General features: G+C 39.2%; 1 protein-coding gene across 2 annotated transcripts; it reads right to left on the bottom strand.

Moving 5' to 3' along the window:
• Positions 1 to 136: 136 nt before the first annotated feature.
• Positions 137 to 15,530, bottom strand: ap4m1 (adaptor related protein complex 4 subunit mu 1). 2 transcript variants are annotated; one of them, XM_067492653.1, is made up of 16 exons: positions 15,196 to 15,530; positions 14,897 to 14,958; positions 14,459 to 14,544; positions 14,098 to 14,204; positions 12,863 to 12,959; positions 12,474 to 12,584; positions 11,788 to 11,865; positions 11,099 to 11,161; positions 10,800 to 10,866; positions 10,399 to 10,452; positions 8,483 to 8,589; positions 7,309 to 7,400; positions 6,180 to 6,224; positions 5,679 to 5,729; positions 3,876 to 3,993; positions 137 to 1,701 (listed from the first exon to the last, which is right to left on the bottom strand). In XM_067492653.1, the coding sequence occupies exons 2-16, from the start codon at positions 14,952 to 14,954 to the stop codon at positions 1,510 to 1,512; spliced, it is 1,326 nt and encodes a 441-aa protein (XP_067348754.1). In that variant the 5' UTR covers positions 14,955 to 14,958; positions 15,196 to 15,530; the 3' UTR covers positions 137 to 1,509. The 2 variants fall into 2 exon arrangements, with proteins under 2 accessions (XP_067348754.1, XP_067348755.1); XM_067492654.1 differs by having other exon boundaries at positions 14,897 to 14,955.
• Between the last annotated feature and the right edge of the window lie 58 nt (positions 15,531 to 15,588).

Raw genomic sequence — 15,588 nt, 5'->3', positions numbered from 1 at the left:
AGAACAAAATGGTAAAAAATGAACAGTAAACGACTACAAATAGACACACAATGACAACAAAGAGACGAAACAACCACAATACAACACAGGATAGTGACCAGAAAGAGACTGATGTAAACTGAACAAAAGCATATACGAGTGAAAGTACGTCTTTATTAAAGCCCACAGATCAGACTGTAACCAAAGAGCACACCGGTGAAAACAAGCACAATAAGCTAAAGATCTGCACGTCCCAATGACGAACCATTCGTTTGGAATCTATTTTTATTCTCTTCTTCTGAAATCACACTGTGAGCGAGCATTTCTAAAGCCGCGCTCTGGTGCGTGTTTGGACAACCTTTTGCTCTTGGTTCACTTCCAGGATATTTTTCCTTTGGCTGTTTGCTGTCACTGTGAGCTGCTGCAGACCAGCCTCTGTTTCCTCACAGGGATCAGGCGTGAAGCAGCTCACAAGGACAACACCTTCTTCACACAGCTAGAACTTATAAAAATGGGTGTTTCACAGGCCGAATCCCAAACACTGAGGCGCAGAGAGTGAAGAGCTGCCAGGCTGAAGTGAAACAACTCATTGACCAAAACTTACAGTGTTTAATCAGCACAAATAAGAATCTTCTCACCAGGTGAATTTCTGCTTTTGAAGCTTCCTCTGAGCTCAAATGGTGATATATGATATTTCTCTAGTTTGTGCCAACAAACATTCAAACTCACAGAACTCAGAGTAAAATGCACATTCAGATAAAGATGATAGAACATTCACTTACAAACAATACAACATATGGCACATATAATTATCAGCTGAGCTGAGTTGGATAAACATGTGTTTCCAACATGTAGCATTTTACTATTTTTGAATTGCAGTATTTTATGATTTAATTTTTTTATATGTGCCAAACTGTCCAAAAATCAGCTGTAATATAAGATTACAGCAAAGCCTTTATTTTAATCCGAATCAGATGAACCTGAAACATCAATGCAAACGAGCAGTTTTTTAAGCATTTCACATAAACCATCATGGTGGCGTTAGAGCAAACATGGACACCTGTGTTTGTGTGTGTTCTCACCTTCCTGTTATGAACAGCATCGTGTTCAATAGTGTTTAAATACTTTTACTTATTTTTATTGGGAACTTGGAGAAATCACTTACTTACTGCAGTACTACTACTTTTGAGTATTCACTCTAGCACTGGGAACAGATGGGTTTAGAGCTGCTGACAGACGGACTAACATGTTGTTGGTTCGGGTCTTGTTACAGCACATGTTGACAGTAATATAACAACTTTTAGCATTTCCATCTGGCAAAGGAGCAGGATTTTTAAAACATAAATAAATACAGCACTGAGTACATTTCAAAATCTGAGGCATTTGAGGCATGTAAGATAAATCCTCTAAATATATTATTTTGAAAGAAAAACAATGACTTCCTGCTGTGAAGATCATCAGTCAGTAAAAGAAATGTGGTGCTTCATCATGAAACTGATGAGCCACTTTGATTAAGGTAATTGAGGTCCTTTAGATCCGGATTGTGTAGGAGTCAGAATGGGTCACGTATCGGACCCAGCGCTGCGACGGGCCGGGCTGAACCGGCGACAGGCGAAGGAAGCGGATCTGCAGCCCTGTGGCGGTGAACTTGGGCAGCTCAAAGCTCAGACCAACTGGACCGACCTCTAGCATGGAGGCTGAGGTGAGGCCGGGGACATCCAGCTGAAAATAGACAGAGACAGGAGGAATCGTGAGTCTGTCCCACAAGTGTGTGATGTGTGTGCTTATTTAAGCTCCAATCACACTGTCTGCTTTACCAAACACTGGGACAAACAGGAATACAGTTAGTTAAAGTTTGGGGTCATTTATGGTAACAGAGACACTTTACAGGTCATGGCATTTTTTAATCACTTCCAAGTAAAGTTATTAAAGAAAAACTGTACAACAGCCCAAAGGCAAGAATAAAAATAAACAGTTCCAGATCAGACTTGTTTGGCCTAGAAAGAGGAACTAGGAAGGCTGCCTGTTGAGCCCATTGTTATTTGCAATATTTATTTTAGTTCTACGTCAGAGCATCACCCAGGAAAAAAATGTAAGAAGTATAAAAGTGCTGGCTCAGGAACATTACATTTCTTTATTTGCATTGAATTCAATTTTGCAATTATTGTCAATCTTAGTCTATTTTAGATGCATCTCAGGATACAAATTGAATATTGCAAAGACTGAAATATGAATTTTAATTACAAACCCACCCAGACTATAAGCACTAATATCAAATCAAACTGGGGTTCAGACTATATGAAGTACCTAGGAGTAAATATCCCAAAAGAATAAGCAAATGTATAAACCTTGAATTTCAGTTTGTTGAACCAAAAAATAAAGGACGAAATAAAGAGATGGAATTTAATCCCAATATCCCAAAAGTTTGGAATCAAAAACAGAGTCTGTAAAATTTCATATATTACCTAGGATACAAAATTTGTTCCAAACTCTTACAATCATATAACTGATAAACAATTTAATGAATTGGACAAACTAATATCAAATGACATATGGCAAAGGAAGAAGCCGAGGATAAGATTTCAAACTCTTCAGCTAACAAAGGACAAGGGGAAACTCGCACTCCCCTGCGTAAAGAGCTACTACATATTAGTCCAATTGAGCAGCATAATTTATCATGCAAGATGGAAAGAAATAGAACAAACTCCATCTGGAGAAACTTCAGCACAGGCATGATTAGGAAACAAAAAACAAATAAAAAATCTAATGGAAAGAGGTAATGAATGGGTCAACTTACGTATTATTGCTAAGAATGGCTGGTCTGAACAGATCCTGAGCCCCCTGCGACCTTAACTTTACCCCAAACAAACTAGAGTTATAAAGGACGGGGGAACCAGGGTCTCTCCTCTTACTGCACTTTCTTTAATCAGGGGGTAATGAAGGATTTTCAGACATTGAAAAAAATCGTTCAGGCTAACTAACAGTGCCTTTTTTCGGTGTCTACAAGTCTGTCACCACATAAATACCTCTTTGTTAGAAAACAACATACGGAAAATGTTTATTGACATCTATACAACAGACTTGGGGCTTAAGATAATTCCAAGCTTATTTAAGGGACTTCAGGAGATCAAATTAGCAAGCACCACTTACTTAAAACAAAAGTGGGAAAGGGAAAATAATTGTCATGTCCCACAGCAAACTGACAAAATATTGTGAATTTCACTGGAAGATATCAAGCTCAACCGCATGGAGAATGTTTCCATGGAAGAGCCTCAGTAGCTATGTCATTACAACTGTTCAGAAACCCACTATTCAAGCTCTTGTAGCTGCTGGAGGGACTGTGGCTCCCAAGAAGCCAACCCCTCTCATCTGTTCTGGCCCTGGCCAAAAGGAAACACTTGGGTCCCGTGAGTTCAGGGTCGGCACAGCGGATCATTGTCTGCATGGAACCACTGACCCTATAGTCCGTGGACGACTGCCTTACCTTACAACTGAGCTACAGCCAATAAAGAGTAAATGTCAATAAAAAAAACAACAACAAAGTTTAATGTTCAATAAATAGACAAGCTGTTCTTTGTTTCCATAGAGTGTCATGAGACATACTTGGGCTACAACTCTGTGAGGCTGACGGTCATTTTCTAGATTAATTGGTTTATAAAATAATTGAAATATGCATGAAAACACAACAGTGTCCGAGAGGGGTGTCACTGTTCCTAAGGGCTAAACTGTCCAAAACTCAGATGCAACATAAGATTACAGCAAGTCCTCTATTTTAATCCGAATCAGATGAACCTGAAACATCTATGCAAAGGAGCAGTTTTTTAAGCATTTCACATAAACTATCATGGTGGCGTTAGAGCAAACATGGACACCTGTGTTTGTGTGTGTGTTTTCACCTTGAACAGAGCAGAGAGCTGTGTTCCTCCATGGAAGCGTGGGATTTGCCACATGACAGCTCTGCTCTGAGGTTTCAATTCGGAGCTCTGATCCGGACTGCTGAGCTCCTGTGACAAACTGGACCCACAAAAACACACACAAGAGGTCAACTCAGCTGTTTCATTCACCTCTTCAGAGCTTCGTCTCACACCCTGCAAAAGATTAATCTTATTTATTTGTTAGAAACTACAGATGCAGCCCGAGGAGGTGGGGGGTCATCCCGGGTGAGATGTTGCTGCAGTGGTTGTTTCCCAGAGATCATGTGGGGGTGAAACAACGAGGCAGAAAAGCTTTCAGAGGTGAAGACACTAATGGGGATTTAACGGATGATTCTGTTGACGGCTTTCAGCTGATTGAACTCATTTCATTTTCCAACACACCACTCCAGACACAGGGGTTTTCAGTCAGGACTGATGATGCTTTCAGGGCCAGTAATGTGCAAATGTTTTAGGCACTTTACAGTTTCAGAATCTCTGTGCCATCACCACCATCTGATCAGCATGACAAGCCCAAACTCAAACCCAGACATGGACAATCAGAGGATCCTGAGAAAGACTGTGGAAACTTGGATAAGATGTTGGAACAGCTAAAAATAACTCACCTGGCACAAAAGCCAATAAAAGGTTTGTGTTTCCCCCATTGGCCCATAGTCTTTACACTGGGATGATGTCACAAAAATAAAACTCACTTTTCTGGACTCTTTTGAAGCAAAAGGAGCCAGTTGATGTGGTTCTGGCTTCCTGGGCATGTTGGAGGATTTCTGGGCTTGTCCCACTCAGAGGAGACCCCGGGGGGGGGGGGGCCCAGAACACACTGGAGAGTTTGTGTGTCTCATTTAGCCTGGGAATGTGGCTGGGGAGACAGAGACATCGGGTCTACCTAGCTGAACCTGCTGTGTGGAGATTCTCAGTCAGTAAGGTCATCATTTTCTTAAAAGGGCTATTTGGTGGTAGCTGGACTTACTCTTTGTGATGGCTTTGCTTTTTTACAGTAAACCTAAAAATGCCACCAGAACAGGTCTTACTGTCGCCAGCACATCAGTAGTAGAGGTGATGTTTAACAGGATTTCCACTGGGACTTATACCTGTGTTGCTTTAATAATAACAGTGGATGAACAGAGAATTGATTTGCTTATGCTTGTCATGCTCATTTACAACATGCCTCATGAGTCAAAGTGTGAGCTGTTGTTAAACCCCTGAGGAGATGAAAGACCTGCATTGTCAGTCGCTAATGAATGCTGTTATATTCCACCTTCCACCAACGAAGTCGGGGTTCAGCGTCTTGCTCAAGGACACTTCGACATTTGAACAGGGACCGAATCAATAATTGGTTGACTGCTCTACCTCCTGTGCCACAGTTGCCAGATAGTCAGCAGAAAGGTGAACTTACAGCCTAACTATTCTGAAACTAATGCTACAATAATAAAGTTAAAGCACCTGGCCTTCCATCCATCAGTGAATTAACTTTCCATAAATTTACATAACAAATTATCTAGTGCTTCCTTCTGCTTATCTGTGTTGCTTCCTGTTTGTTAATATTGTTACAGGCCCAGTTTATAATATACAAGTTGCTCACAAAGATGAAGAACTCTTTTGACGAAACCTTCCTGTTTATGTTCAGTAAACTCAATCATAAAAAAAAAAAAAAAACTCATTCAAAGTCCAGACTCGAGCTCCGAGGTCATTTCAGGAAGGTAAAGTGATTTCCATAACAAACTAACTCAGTTTTATAAGAGCAGCTACATTTGAATGGGTGTGTCTCACCTCACTGAGCCTTTGGGAACAGGGATGGTGACACAGACGCTGATGGCAGAGCTGCAAAAGAACAAATCATCATCATCATCACGGTCAGCTCTCAGTCACATCAACTAATCCTCAATGTGTTTATTATCACTGTGTCCCTGTACCTGCACACATCCCCTGTCAGGCTACCCAACGCTGGTGAAAACATTTTTTATTTACGTATTTGTACTTATACCAAGTATTTCCCTCCACTCCTCTACTTCTCAGTGACAAACAATGGACTTTACTACATTTATTAGACAGCTATAGCTAAAGCTGTTGTCCCTGTCACTTCCACTGAAAGGGCTTTTATAAAGGATCTCGCATGAACAAGAGGAATGACTACAGCATGTCAGCTCCCGGGCCACCAAGTCTTTCTGCAGCTTGTCTGCATGTGCATCTGGCTTGGAAATTCATCTGTAGCTGATGTGTAAGCGTTTATAGCTGATGTTATCATCTTATGTGAACCAAATAAAAACTGACCTCTTTGGTGGCAGATCACAGCGAAGCTTCAGGTACATCAGCAACCTGCAATAAGGAAAAAAAAAAAAAAAACACAAATCATGTCATGAATTAAGACATAAAACGTTTAATTTAATAACAAACAATCTCATGTTTTTTTCCACAATAACTCTCCCTTACTCTTATTTAACTTGAAAAAAATATTCTATTGAAATATTTTAATTATTTTTAAGTTTAACAGCTAGAACCAACTGTCTCTTAAAGTCATAAGACTGCAGATGACACTTGTTTATGTGGATTATTAGAATTATGAGATCAGCTTCAGATTTTAAGGTGAGCTCAAATTAATTAACTAATGACTGGTGCATTTATGTGAAAATGTACCATTAGTTCTGGAGTTTTCCATTTCTTTTTATGGATACTTTCGGCTTATCCCATGAGTTCAGAGTCACCACAATAGATCACTTTCCGCATGTTGATTTTGCACAGTTTTTACACGCCATTTTTTTATACCGGGCCTGGACCAGCACTGTACAGCTGGGGATGGGAAAGATTCAGTGTCTTGCCCAGAGACAGTTCAACATAGTCGTCTGTGGACGACTGCCTTTCCAGCATAGCTACAGCCGGCCCATTATGCATATTTGCCTTTAAAAACACAAAGCAATGTTTAAAACACACCCTGTCTTTAAATAATATGATACTGCTGATCATCAGTGACTGACTGTTCTCTCCTTAACCTCAATAAGGGATACAGAGGAATCAAAATCACCACATTTCCCATCATGCACATAAACATCACAACATGAATCACACTAAACACAGGATAAGACTAAAAGCTGGGAAACCAATGAACATGTAAATATTTTTCACATTCTCACACCAGCTGCCTCCACATCTCCAGTGCAATTCATCTAGTAAAGCACTTTGTATTTTGATCTTGTTCTTTTAGGTTTATCCAACATGTTACATAACTTATTGTCAAAGAGTGACACTGACTTGCTGATATAAACATCTCTTTCACTTAAGAGTTGGAATAAACTAAATGTACTGCAGCTCTGGAAGGAAACAGCTTGTGGAAAGACTGGATCCAGAATGTACCAACACGTGAGCAACAGCTGTTTTTAGGTTGGATGTATTCTAAAGTCATTACCTTCCACCGTTGTCTCTCTCAATGGTCGGGAAGAGACGAAAAGGAGGAGCTGAGGGCAGGTCATCACTCAGCTGGTACTGCATCACCGTTTGCTGCAACCGCAGGAAAAATACAAGAAGAGTAGGAGGAGGCAAGAAGGAAACCAGATGGAAAAGGAGAGCATGAACTCAGGACGAATGTTACACCGAGTCAATCTGAGCAGGTATTTTGATATGACAGTCAGACAAAAGTGAATCGGTTTACACGCCTGGTAAAAGTATTCTACCAGCTTCTACTTCCTGGTAGCAGATGGAGCTGATTTTAACCCCTTTATGTGCAGACAGGTGATTAAACCAGAACGATACACCAGCATTTATTAGTTCATAATATATGTTTTTAAACCAGATCAAATTTTTCTACAAAAAACAGGTCGTCAATGTTTTGGCTGGTAGTTGTGGTATTTAAACAGTAGAAAATGCAGTAAACACCTGGTATGTAAATGGTAAACAAATGGTATGTAAACATCTAATTCAGGTATTTGATTACAGGTGTGTCTTCACTGAAATTACTTCACACTTACATTGTGAAACAAAACATATTATCAGAAACATGTAATGATGATCTACATACTGCAATGACAGCAAAAGTCTGAGACCAGCAGTGACGACGATAAAAAGGTGTTGGGCCATAAATACCACAAAAGGTAGAAAGAAAGGTTGTTTCCAGAAAGGTTGTGTTAGGTAAAAATAAATGAAAAAAGAATATGATGATTTTTATTATATAGATATTAGATAAATATTATATTAGATAGATATTTCACTCTGTAACAGGTGAACATATGTGACATGATTCTCACACTGTGCGCTGACAGAATGCTTGTGGGCTTTTCTCAACTTCATAATAAATATTATAATTTTGCAGGAATTTGTGGTGCTGTGCTATAGAACTGTCTGGTGTGGTATCAAATGTTATTCCTAATATTTCCTCAACTACACAAAGGCCGAATGAGACAGCAAAATATTGTACAATATTAGTTAATTAGTTAATGAACAAAGAGGTACAACAAGATAGATTTAATGCCTCAACCTGTTCTAAAGAAAGCTGTCAGTGGGAATTTAACTGTGTTAAAGAAGATCAGCCCAAACTTCTTAAATACAAAGCAAATCAAAGTAAATAACTGAGTGGATGAGGGCACCTCTCCCTGGCTGGGACAGAGTCGGAGGATCCGGTGACTGTCAAACTCATCCAGTCTCACTGCCTGGTGGAAGCTGCATTCATCCACACGAACAGCCGCACCATAACCTGAAGATGAAGAAACATTGCCGATTAGAAAGCAGCTGAAAATAATAAAATGAATTTCAAACTGATTTAAGCTGCAGTAAATCTTCAAATGAGTGAAGAGGGTTTAAGGGTTTTAGCTTGTTCATCAATCAACAGACTAGGTGCACATTTCAGGGTAATAAGATGTTTAAATGTACTGTTGATAACTAACAGGAAGACACTTGTGGCTGTCATAGTCCAATATAAAAAACAACAGCAGGAAATCAAATGTAGGAGGAAATGAAGCCCAGCTGTTTTTAATTTAGACATGTTGTGTCTGGGTCTTATGCTGCTCTTTATTTATCCAAAAGAAGTCAGGACACATGATGAACTGGATCACAGACTGAATAATGTTAAACACAACAGTGGATCAGTCTTTCTAAATCTAATTATACTTTTTCATGTGTGTTTTGTCATTTTAGTAAATTTTTTTTTTTTGTAAATTTACTATTTTATTATTTTTCTTATGTCAGAATTGTGTTTCTCTTCTCTTTTCAAGTGATCAATAACGCAATTTGGTGGTACTTTACACATCAGCTGTATGAGCCAACCAGGGTTTCCTCTGTTTGGCAACAAGGTAGAAGAGAAAGGTTCAGTGTGTAGCTGTGGAGGCACAAGGTTACTTACCGTGTTCTGTGGGTTCGATGTAACTGTTTGCGAACGTGTTTGTGAGATTACTGTTCTTAAACTATGTACAATTAGTCCGTTATCGGCTAAGTTAATATACAAATACAATAAATGTTCAATGTTCGTCATACAGTGATCTCCGGAGTGAAGTAGTTGTTGGACCATCAGATACATCAGAGTAAGATCACCTCTACATCAGCTCGTAATAAGGGGGAAATATTTGGGTATTGCAATACATGTAATTATAAAGTAATATATAAATACCAAAAGAACAACCAGGTAATTGCTTTTTATTAGCAATGCATAATGTATTATTTATAATTAGATAAAACCCGAGTCATATTTTTACGTTTTGCAAAAACATGTGAGTAATAATGTGTAAACTAATGAAGCAATTCAGTGATACCTTGTCAAGAATTAGTTGACAATATGTTAAACTGAAAACAATATAAAGGTTATTGAGTATAAAATTTTGATTGATTGACTGATTTCATGATTTCATTCAGTCATCAGGCAAAAACATGGTAAAATACTCTAATTTAGGTTCATGGTTCTAAAACTTTCAATCACATTTAAATTCTTATAAATCTTAAGTGGCCTGATGGCACAATGGGTAGATCATCAGACTGGGATGCAGAAGTCTGCAGAATCAAATCACAGTCCAAGCAACCGGTGTGTGCTTGAGCAGGATACTCAGCGCTACCTACTCGGGCACCACCTGTGGGTTCAAACTGTGTGCTCAATGATGATCAATAAAGCTTCTAGTTCATCTAATAAATGATAATTAGAAAAGGTTATTTCCCTATAAACTTTTGCTGTTAGTTTTGAAATATAAAACTAACTGCTTTAACTTTATTAGCATTTCAAATTCCTTTTTGGATAAATAAAGTGAGGCAAGACAGTGGACCCCTAACAACCGCCCATCCCCATCCACAGCTGTGCAGTGCCAGTCCCAAGCCTGGGGAAATTGGGGAGGGTTCCTTCACGAAGGGCATCCGGCGTAAAAATGTTCCAAATCAACCTGCAGATTAATGATTTGCTGTTGCGACCTGATCCTGCTGTACCAACTGAGCTACAGCTGGTACCTCCCTACTGTTACCAAGCTAGAATGTAAAGTCTTACCAGAATCTAAATGTGATTGGTTTTGACACGTTTGCATTTTACCTCTGAGCTGTGACTTTCCAATGCTGAACTCCTCATTCAGGCCGATTCGCATCTCTGATAAACAAGGACAGCATGTTAAACAGAGAAAGACCCCAGATGCTGTATTTTTATTACTGTAACAATGTGACTATTGCTCAGTTACTAATGAGCAGGTCTTTGATGACACTGAAGTAAATTAACTGGTAAGAACTGATTATAAAAGTACAGGTTGACCCATCTACAGTACAAATTTAGGGGTCTACATATATTTGATAATGACATTTTAGTTTGTGATGTTTAATAAATTTGTACTCAATAATTAAGTGTACACCATTTTGTGTCCCCACGGCACATTTCATACACTGTCTCCCTGAGAGATGTCATCTTTCAGTCTACAGTGGTTTTTCTTCCTAAAAACTCACCTGAGCAGCTCGGCATGTAGCACTTCACCCGGATTTCCCCCTCGACGTCTGCCTTCATCAACAGGCCCTGCAGCACAAAATGTTTAATCGTGGACGAAAGACGAAGCCGGTTAGTGAGATTTACTGTGACAACATGAAATTAAATGAGTGTGTGCGAATCGAGATTGAATCCGACATTGCAAAACACAAAACTAGACAAATTTAAAACTAGACAAAGATATTTTTACACTTTTAAGGAGCTTAGCTTTTGATCTTTTTTGTGCTTCACTGACTGTTGGTATCACGTTGATGTTACTCACATTGGAACCGATGACAATCGTCATCCTCTCAATTACATCCACAAATATCTCGCTCTTTCCTCCCTGGAAAAACACAGATACGGAAACTGTGAGGCCTGCTTCTGCTTTCGTAACTCATGACCAGAATAGTTTGTTTCAGGAAGTTGACAGACCAGCTGTAACTAGACTTATAACTAAAATGTTTCTGCTAAGACTAATAATCATAATTCATTATCACAATTTCTAACCAACTATGCAACTTTTACTGAATGTGTTTAGGTTCTCTGCAAATACAGAATGTTGGAATACAGAATACAGAATAACTACAATAATTCTGCAGTCTTGGCATTGCTGAGTACTGTTCAGTATAAATGAATAGGATCCTGTACCACGTTTTCTTTTCCTTCTGTTGTGAACATACAGTATCTGAAATAATGTCAAAAACTGATTAATATATTAACAAAGTACTGATTAACAAACTACATGCCATATCAACTGCTCTGTGGGGCCTAAAACTGATGCTGTTTCATGTTCATGTTATTGGAGAAAAAATTAAACCGATGGAAAATGACCTCCTATTACAAGTCATCGACTTCCTCGCAGACAAATAAACTTCCCTGCCTGACAGAAGCCAACACTCAGGATTCAGAACTTTCTTGTCCAGTAGAAACCTTCTGTACTACATATTTGACAGTGATGATGCTGTTTACCTGCTCTCTGCTGGACTGAATGGGTCTGGTGGCTGCAGAGCTCGGAGCCACTTTGCTCTGCTGTGTCTCTGCTCCAAACTGCAAAAACAGAAAGGTGAATCTTGTCTTTTAGGTCTTTCTTGTTTCCTTGGAGCCTGTTTCTCTGCTGAGTTGCAGGGGTTAATATATATGAAACTTCTTATTGCCATAAATGTTGCAATAATATTTTGCAGTGAATGAGGACTGAATTTTGTCCCACATCACTTACATTGGAAGTGCATTATGACCTAAGAGACCAATGCTAAAGCTGTATTACAGTACTGACGGCCTTATCTTAAAAGTTTGCTTCTGGTGTCTTTTTTTGTTAAACACACTTCGTCAACTTGCTCTGAGAAATTAACTACACTATAAGAAATCAGGGCCAAACTGCACTGTTTTGTGTAACTCAAACAGCCCCACTAAATTAAACTGAGTATGTGTCTTTTAAAGCTTTAAAAAAACAAACAATTCCTTTAACAGGAGAAATTATTACAGTAGAAAAACCCTTTAATGTTTTTGACTGAAGATCCTAAAAATGAGAATTCTGTTTTTCCAAATATGATAAAGACAAACAAAATGACATTTTCTCACCCACTGGCATCCACTTTGATTTTCAATGCTTCACTAACAACCTGATCTGATCTAATCTGCTGCAGATGTTAACATACCAAGCCGACATTGCTGAGGTCAAACAGGCTGAAGGGTCTGGAGGAAACAGCTTCAGTCTGGATGAAGTTTTTCAGGACATCAGAAGACGTTGTCTGGATGTAACCATAGTCCTGACACAGACACAGGTTTGTACATATTAAACTGTGGAATTACTGCTGCTGTTTAAACATAAAAACAACAAAGAACTGAAGCCACTCACTGTAAACTCTGATTTCCAGAACCTGAATTATGTTGATAACCTGAGCCATAAAGGTACTACAGAGTTTGCCTCCATTATACATTTGTTAGTGCATTTGCACAAGTCTCAATTCCACTCCCACAGTTAGTAATTACCAGAAGCGCAGACACCAAAGCTGCAAACACATAATATTCTCATGTAGCGACTCACCACAACCTCGTCCAGCAGCTCGTAGATGAGGGCAAAGTTCATCTGTACCGACTTCTCCGACAGGCTGCCGCAGTAGTCTTTAACCAGAGCGGTTAACCTGAGAAACCCACAGATGCAAACTGCTGTAGTTTCTCTTCACTGTCCAAATCCACTTATTTAATGCATTTACAACCACGATTCCAAAAGCTTTGGGACGATGCGTAAATGTAAACAAAACAAAATGGAATAATTTGTAAATCTCCTCAACTCATATTTTAGTCACAATAGAACATAATATCAGATGTTGAAACAGAGAAATTTTTCAGTGAAAATATTAGCTCATTTTGAATTTGATAACAGCAACACATCTCAAAAAAGTTGACAACTAATTAGGTTAATTGGCTACAGGTCAGTAGCATGACTAATAAATGACTATAAAAAGAGCATTTCAGAGAGGCAGAGTCTCTTGAATGTAAAGATGGGCAGGAAGTTCACCAATATGTGAAAAATTGCACCAAATAATTGTGGAACAATTTCAGAAACATTTAAAAATTTTGAAGACTTTAAAGATCCCACCATCTACAGTATATAATATCAAAATTCAGAGAATCAGGAAGAATCTTTGTGTGCAAGAAGACAAGGCTGAAGGTCAAAAGTCAAAACTAGATGCACGCGATCTTTGGGCTCTCAGGCAGCATTACTGTATTAAAAACAGGCCTGATTATCCACTGGACATCACTGCATGGGCTCAGAAACAATTCCAGAAATCACCGTCTGTGAACACAGGTCACTGTGCAAACCACACATGTAAAGCTGTATCATGCAAAGAAGAAGCCATATGTGAACTACATCTTCTTGTCCTTTGGGCTGTTCCTTTTCAGGGGTCTCCACAATGAATCAGGTGCCTCCATCTAACCATGTCCATCCATCCATGTCCATCTACATCCTCTTCTCTCACACCAACTAACTTCACTTCAATCTGGCCTTTCTGACTTTACATCTTAAGCTCTGCTACCTCCAGCTCTGGCTCCTGTCTTTTCTTCAGAGCCACTGTCTGTCCAAATACCTCAGCTGGACTCAACTGTAGTGCTGAGTCCCAATCTTTGGTCGTTAAAGATTTCACAAGTGTGTGCGTGTGTATGTGTGTGTGTGTGTGTGTGTGTGTGTGTGTGTGTGTGTGTATATATATATATATATATATATATATATATATGAGGTGTGTGTGTTTGAAATAACTGCCTTAATGGTGACGGTACCTGTTCAGGAACTCAATGAGAGTAAAGGGCGAGGCATCTGCTGTTGTTGTGGCAACCCAGTACAATCCTCCCTGTCTGACATGGACAAAGTGAAGATCTTTGTGCGTCTGCAGAAGAAAAAACATGAAGGTTTCCTCCATTTCACACAAAGAACACGATGGACCCTATTCCTAAGGAGGAACATTGAAATTTTCTCCTTATTTGCTGGGAAATACCTGAGACACTGTAGCACCTCCTGTTATTAATGTTTGAAAGAGACACGTTTGTGAAGGTTTGACAGTGTAATTGTAAATAGGTGCAAACATCCTAACACAAATAGATAAACAATGTCAGCCATAAAGACAACTAGAAACTGGGTTACCATAACAACTGGAGGCTGGTCACCAGTCAGTGCTGTGACTTTCTCATAGAAAACACCAACAACGTCACTTTCAGCTTCTCCACGGACTTGTGGTGAGGTTAAGAGCAAATATTTGTTGATGTTTCATCACTTCTTTTGTTCAAAACAATTTTTAAAATGCAATTTCTAAGACTAAAGACCAAGGAAAGGAGAAAATAGTTCCCTGAGCACCTACAGGTAAAAATGCAATCAAACTTTAAACCAGGTAATTGGACGCGACAAGTCTTTCCGACATGATTTGTTTATATATGCGTTGAGTGTTAACAAAAGTTGGTTTATGTCTTCTCTGGTTTAATAATGGTTATGTAAAGGACTGGCTTAGAAATGTATATCAAATTAAAAAAATATTAATACGGGAGTTTCCATTTGGTGTCTTGTTGGACAATCAGGTGAGGATACAGTCTTTGTAGATGAGGTGGTCCCCCTGTGAGGACAAGATGAAGACCTGAGAGATCATCCTGCTGAAAGACAGAGGACACATGAAAGATGGATGAAGACAGTTGACAGTGGCTGTCAGTGCTCCACACTGCTGTTTGGGAAAAACTTTTACCCAACACTTCTTAATTTCCTGATAATTCTTAGTGTCCGTAAAAGTAAAGACAAATACTTGGGACAATTAATTGAAAATGTGTTACAATTAACAAACATGGAAACTAAGCCATTAACGTTCGAAAGGCTGGACGTCTGGCTTTACTTACCCTCAGTGGGCTTGAGGTGAAACAAATGTAAATCAGTGAAAATATTAGGTTCATCAATGTTGTTTTAGAGCCATGACTCGCATTTCAAACAGTTGAAGAAGCGCTAGCTAACGTTAGCTTAGCATTCCCGACGTTCCAGAGTAAGTAAACGTCACAGATTTCACACATGAGAACAACCTGTGATAAACGGGACAAGTCAGCACAGTGTCTACATAGAACATTTGCCCTGGAATGAAATGCAAACTAACGGAGTGTTGTTAGGTCGTTAGCCGGCTGCTCGTTAGCTAACTACACCGGTATTTACAAACCGGGTCAACACGTACGTCACCTGGAGGCGTCACAGCGACGCCTGCTGCTCGGACAGTAAGACCGTAACGCTACTTAATTTTAGAC

Source organism: Channa argus, chromosome 22, assembly GCF_033026475.1.
Source record: "Channa argus isolate prfri chromosome 22, Channa argus male v1.0, whole genome shotgun sequence".
NCBI classification, from domain to species: Eukaryota; Metazoa; Chordata; class Actinopteri; order Anabantiformes; family Channidae; genus Channa; species Channa argus.
The sequence above is the reverse complement of the archived record's forward strand: the minus strand, read 5'-3'. Positions and strand labels throughout refer to the sequence as shown.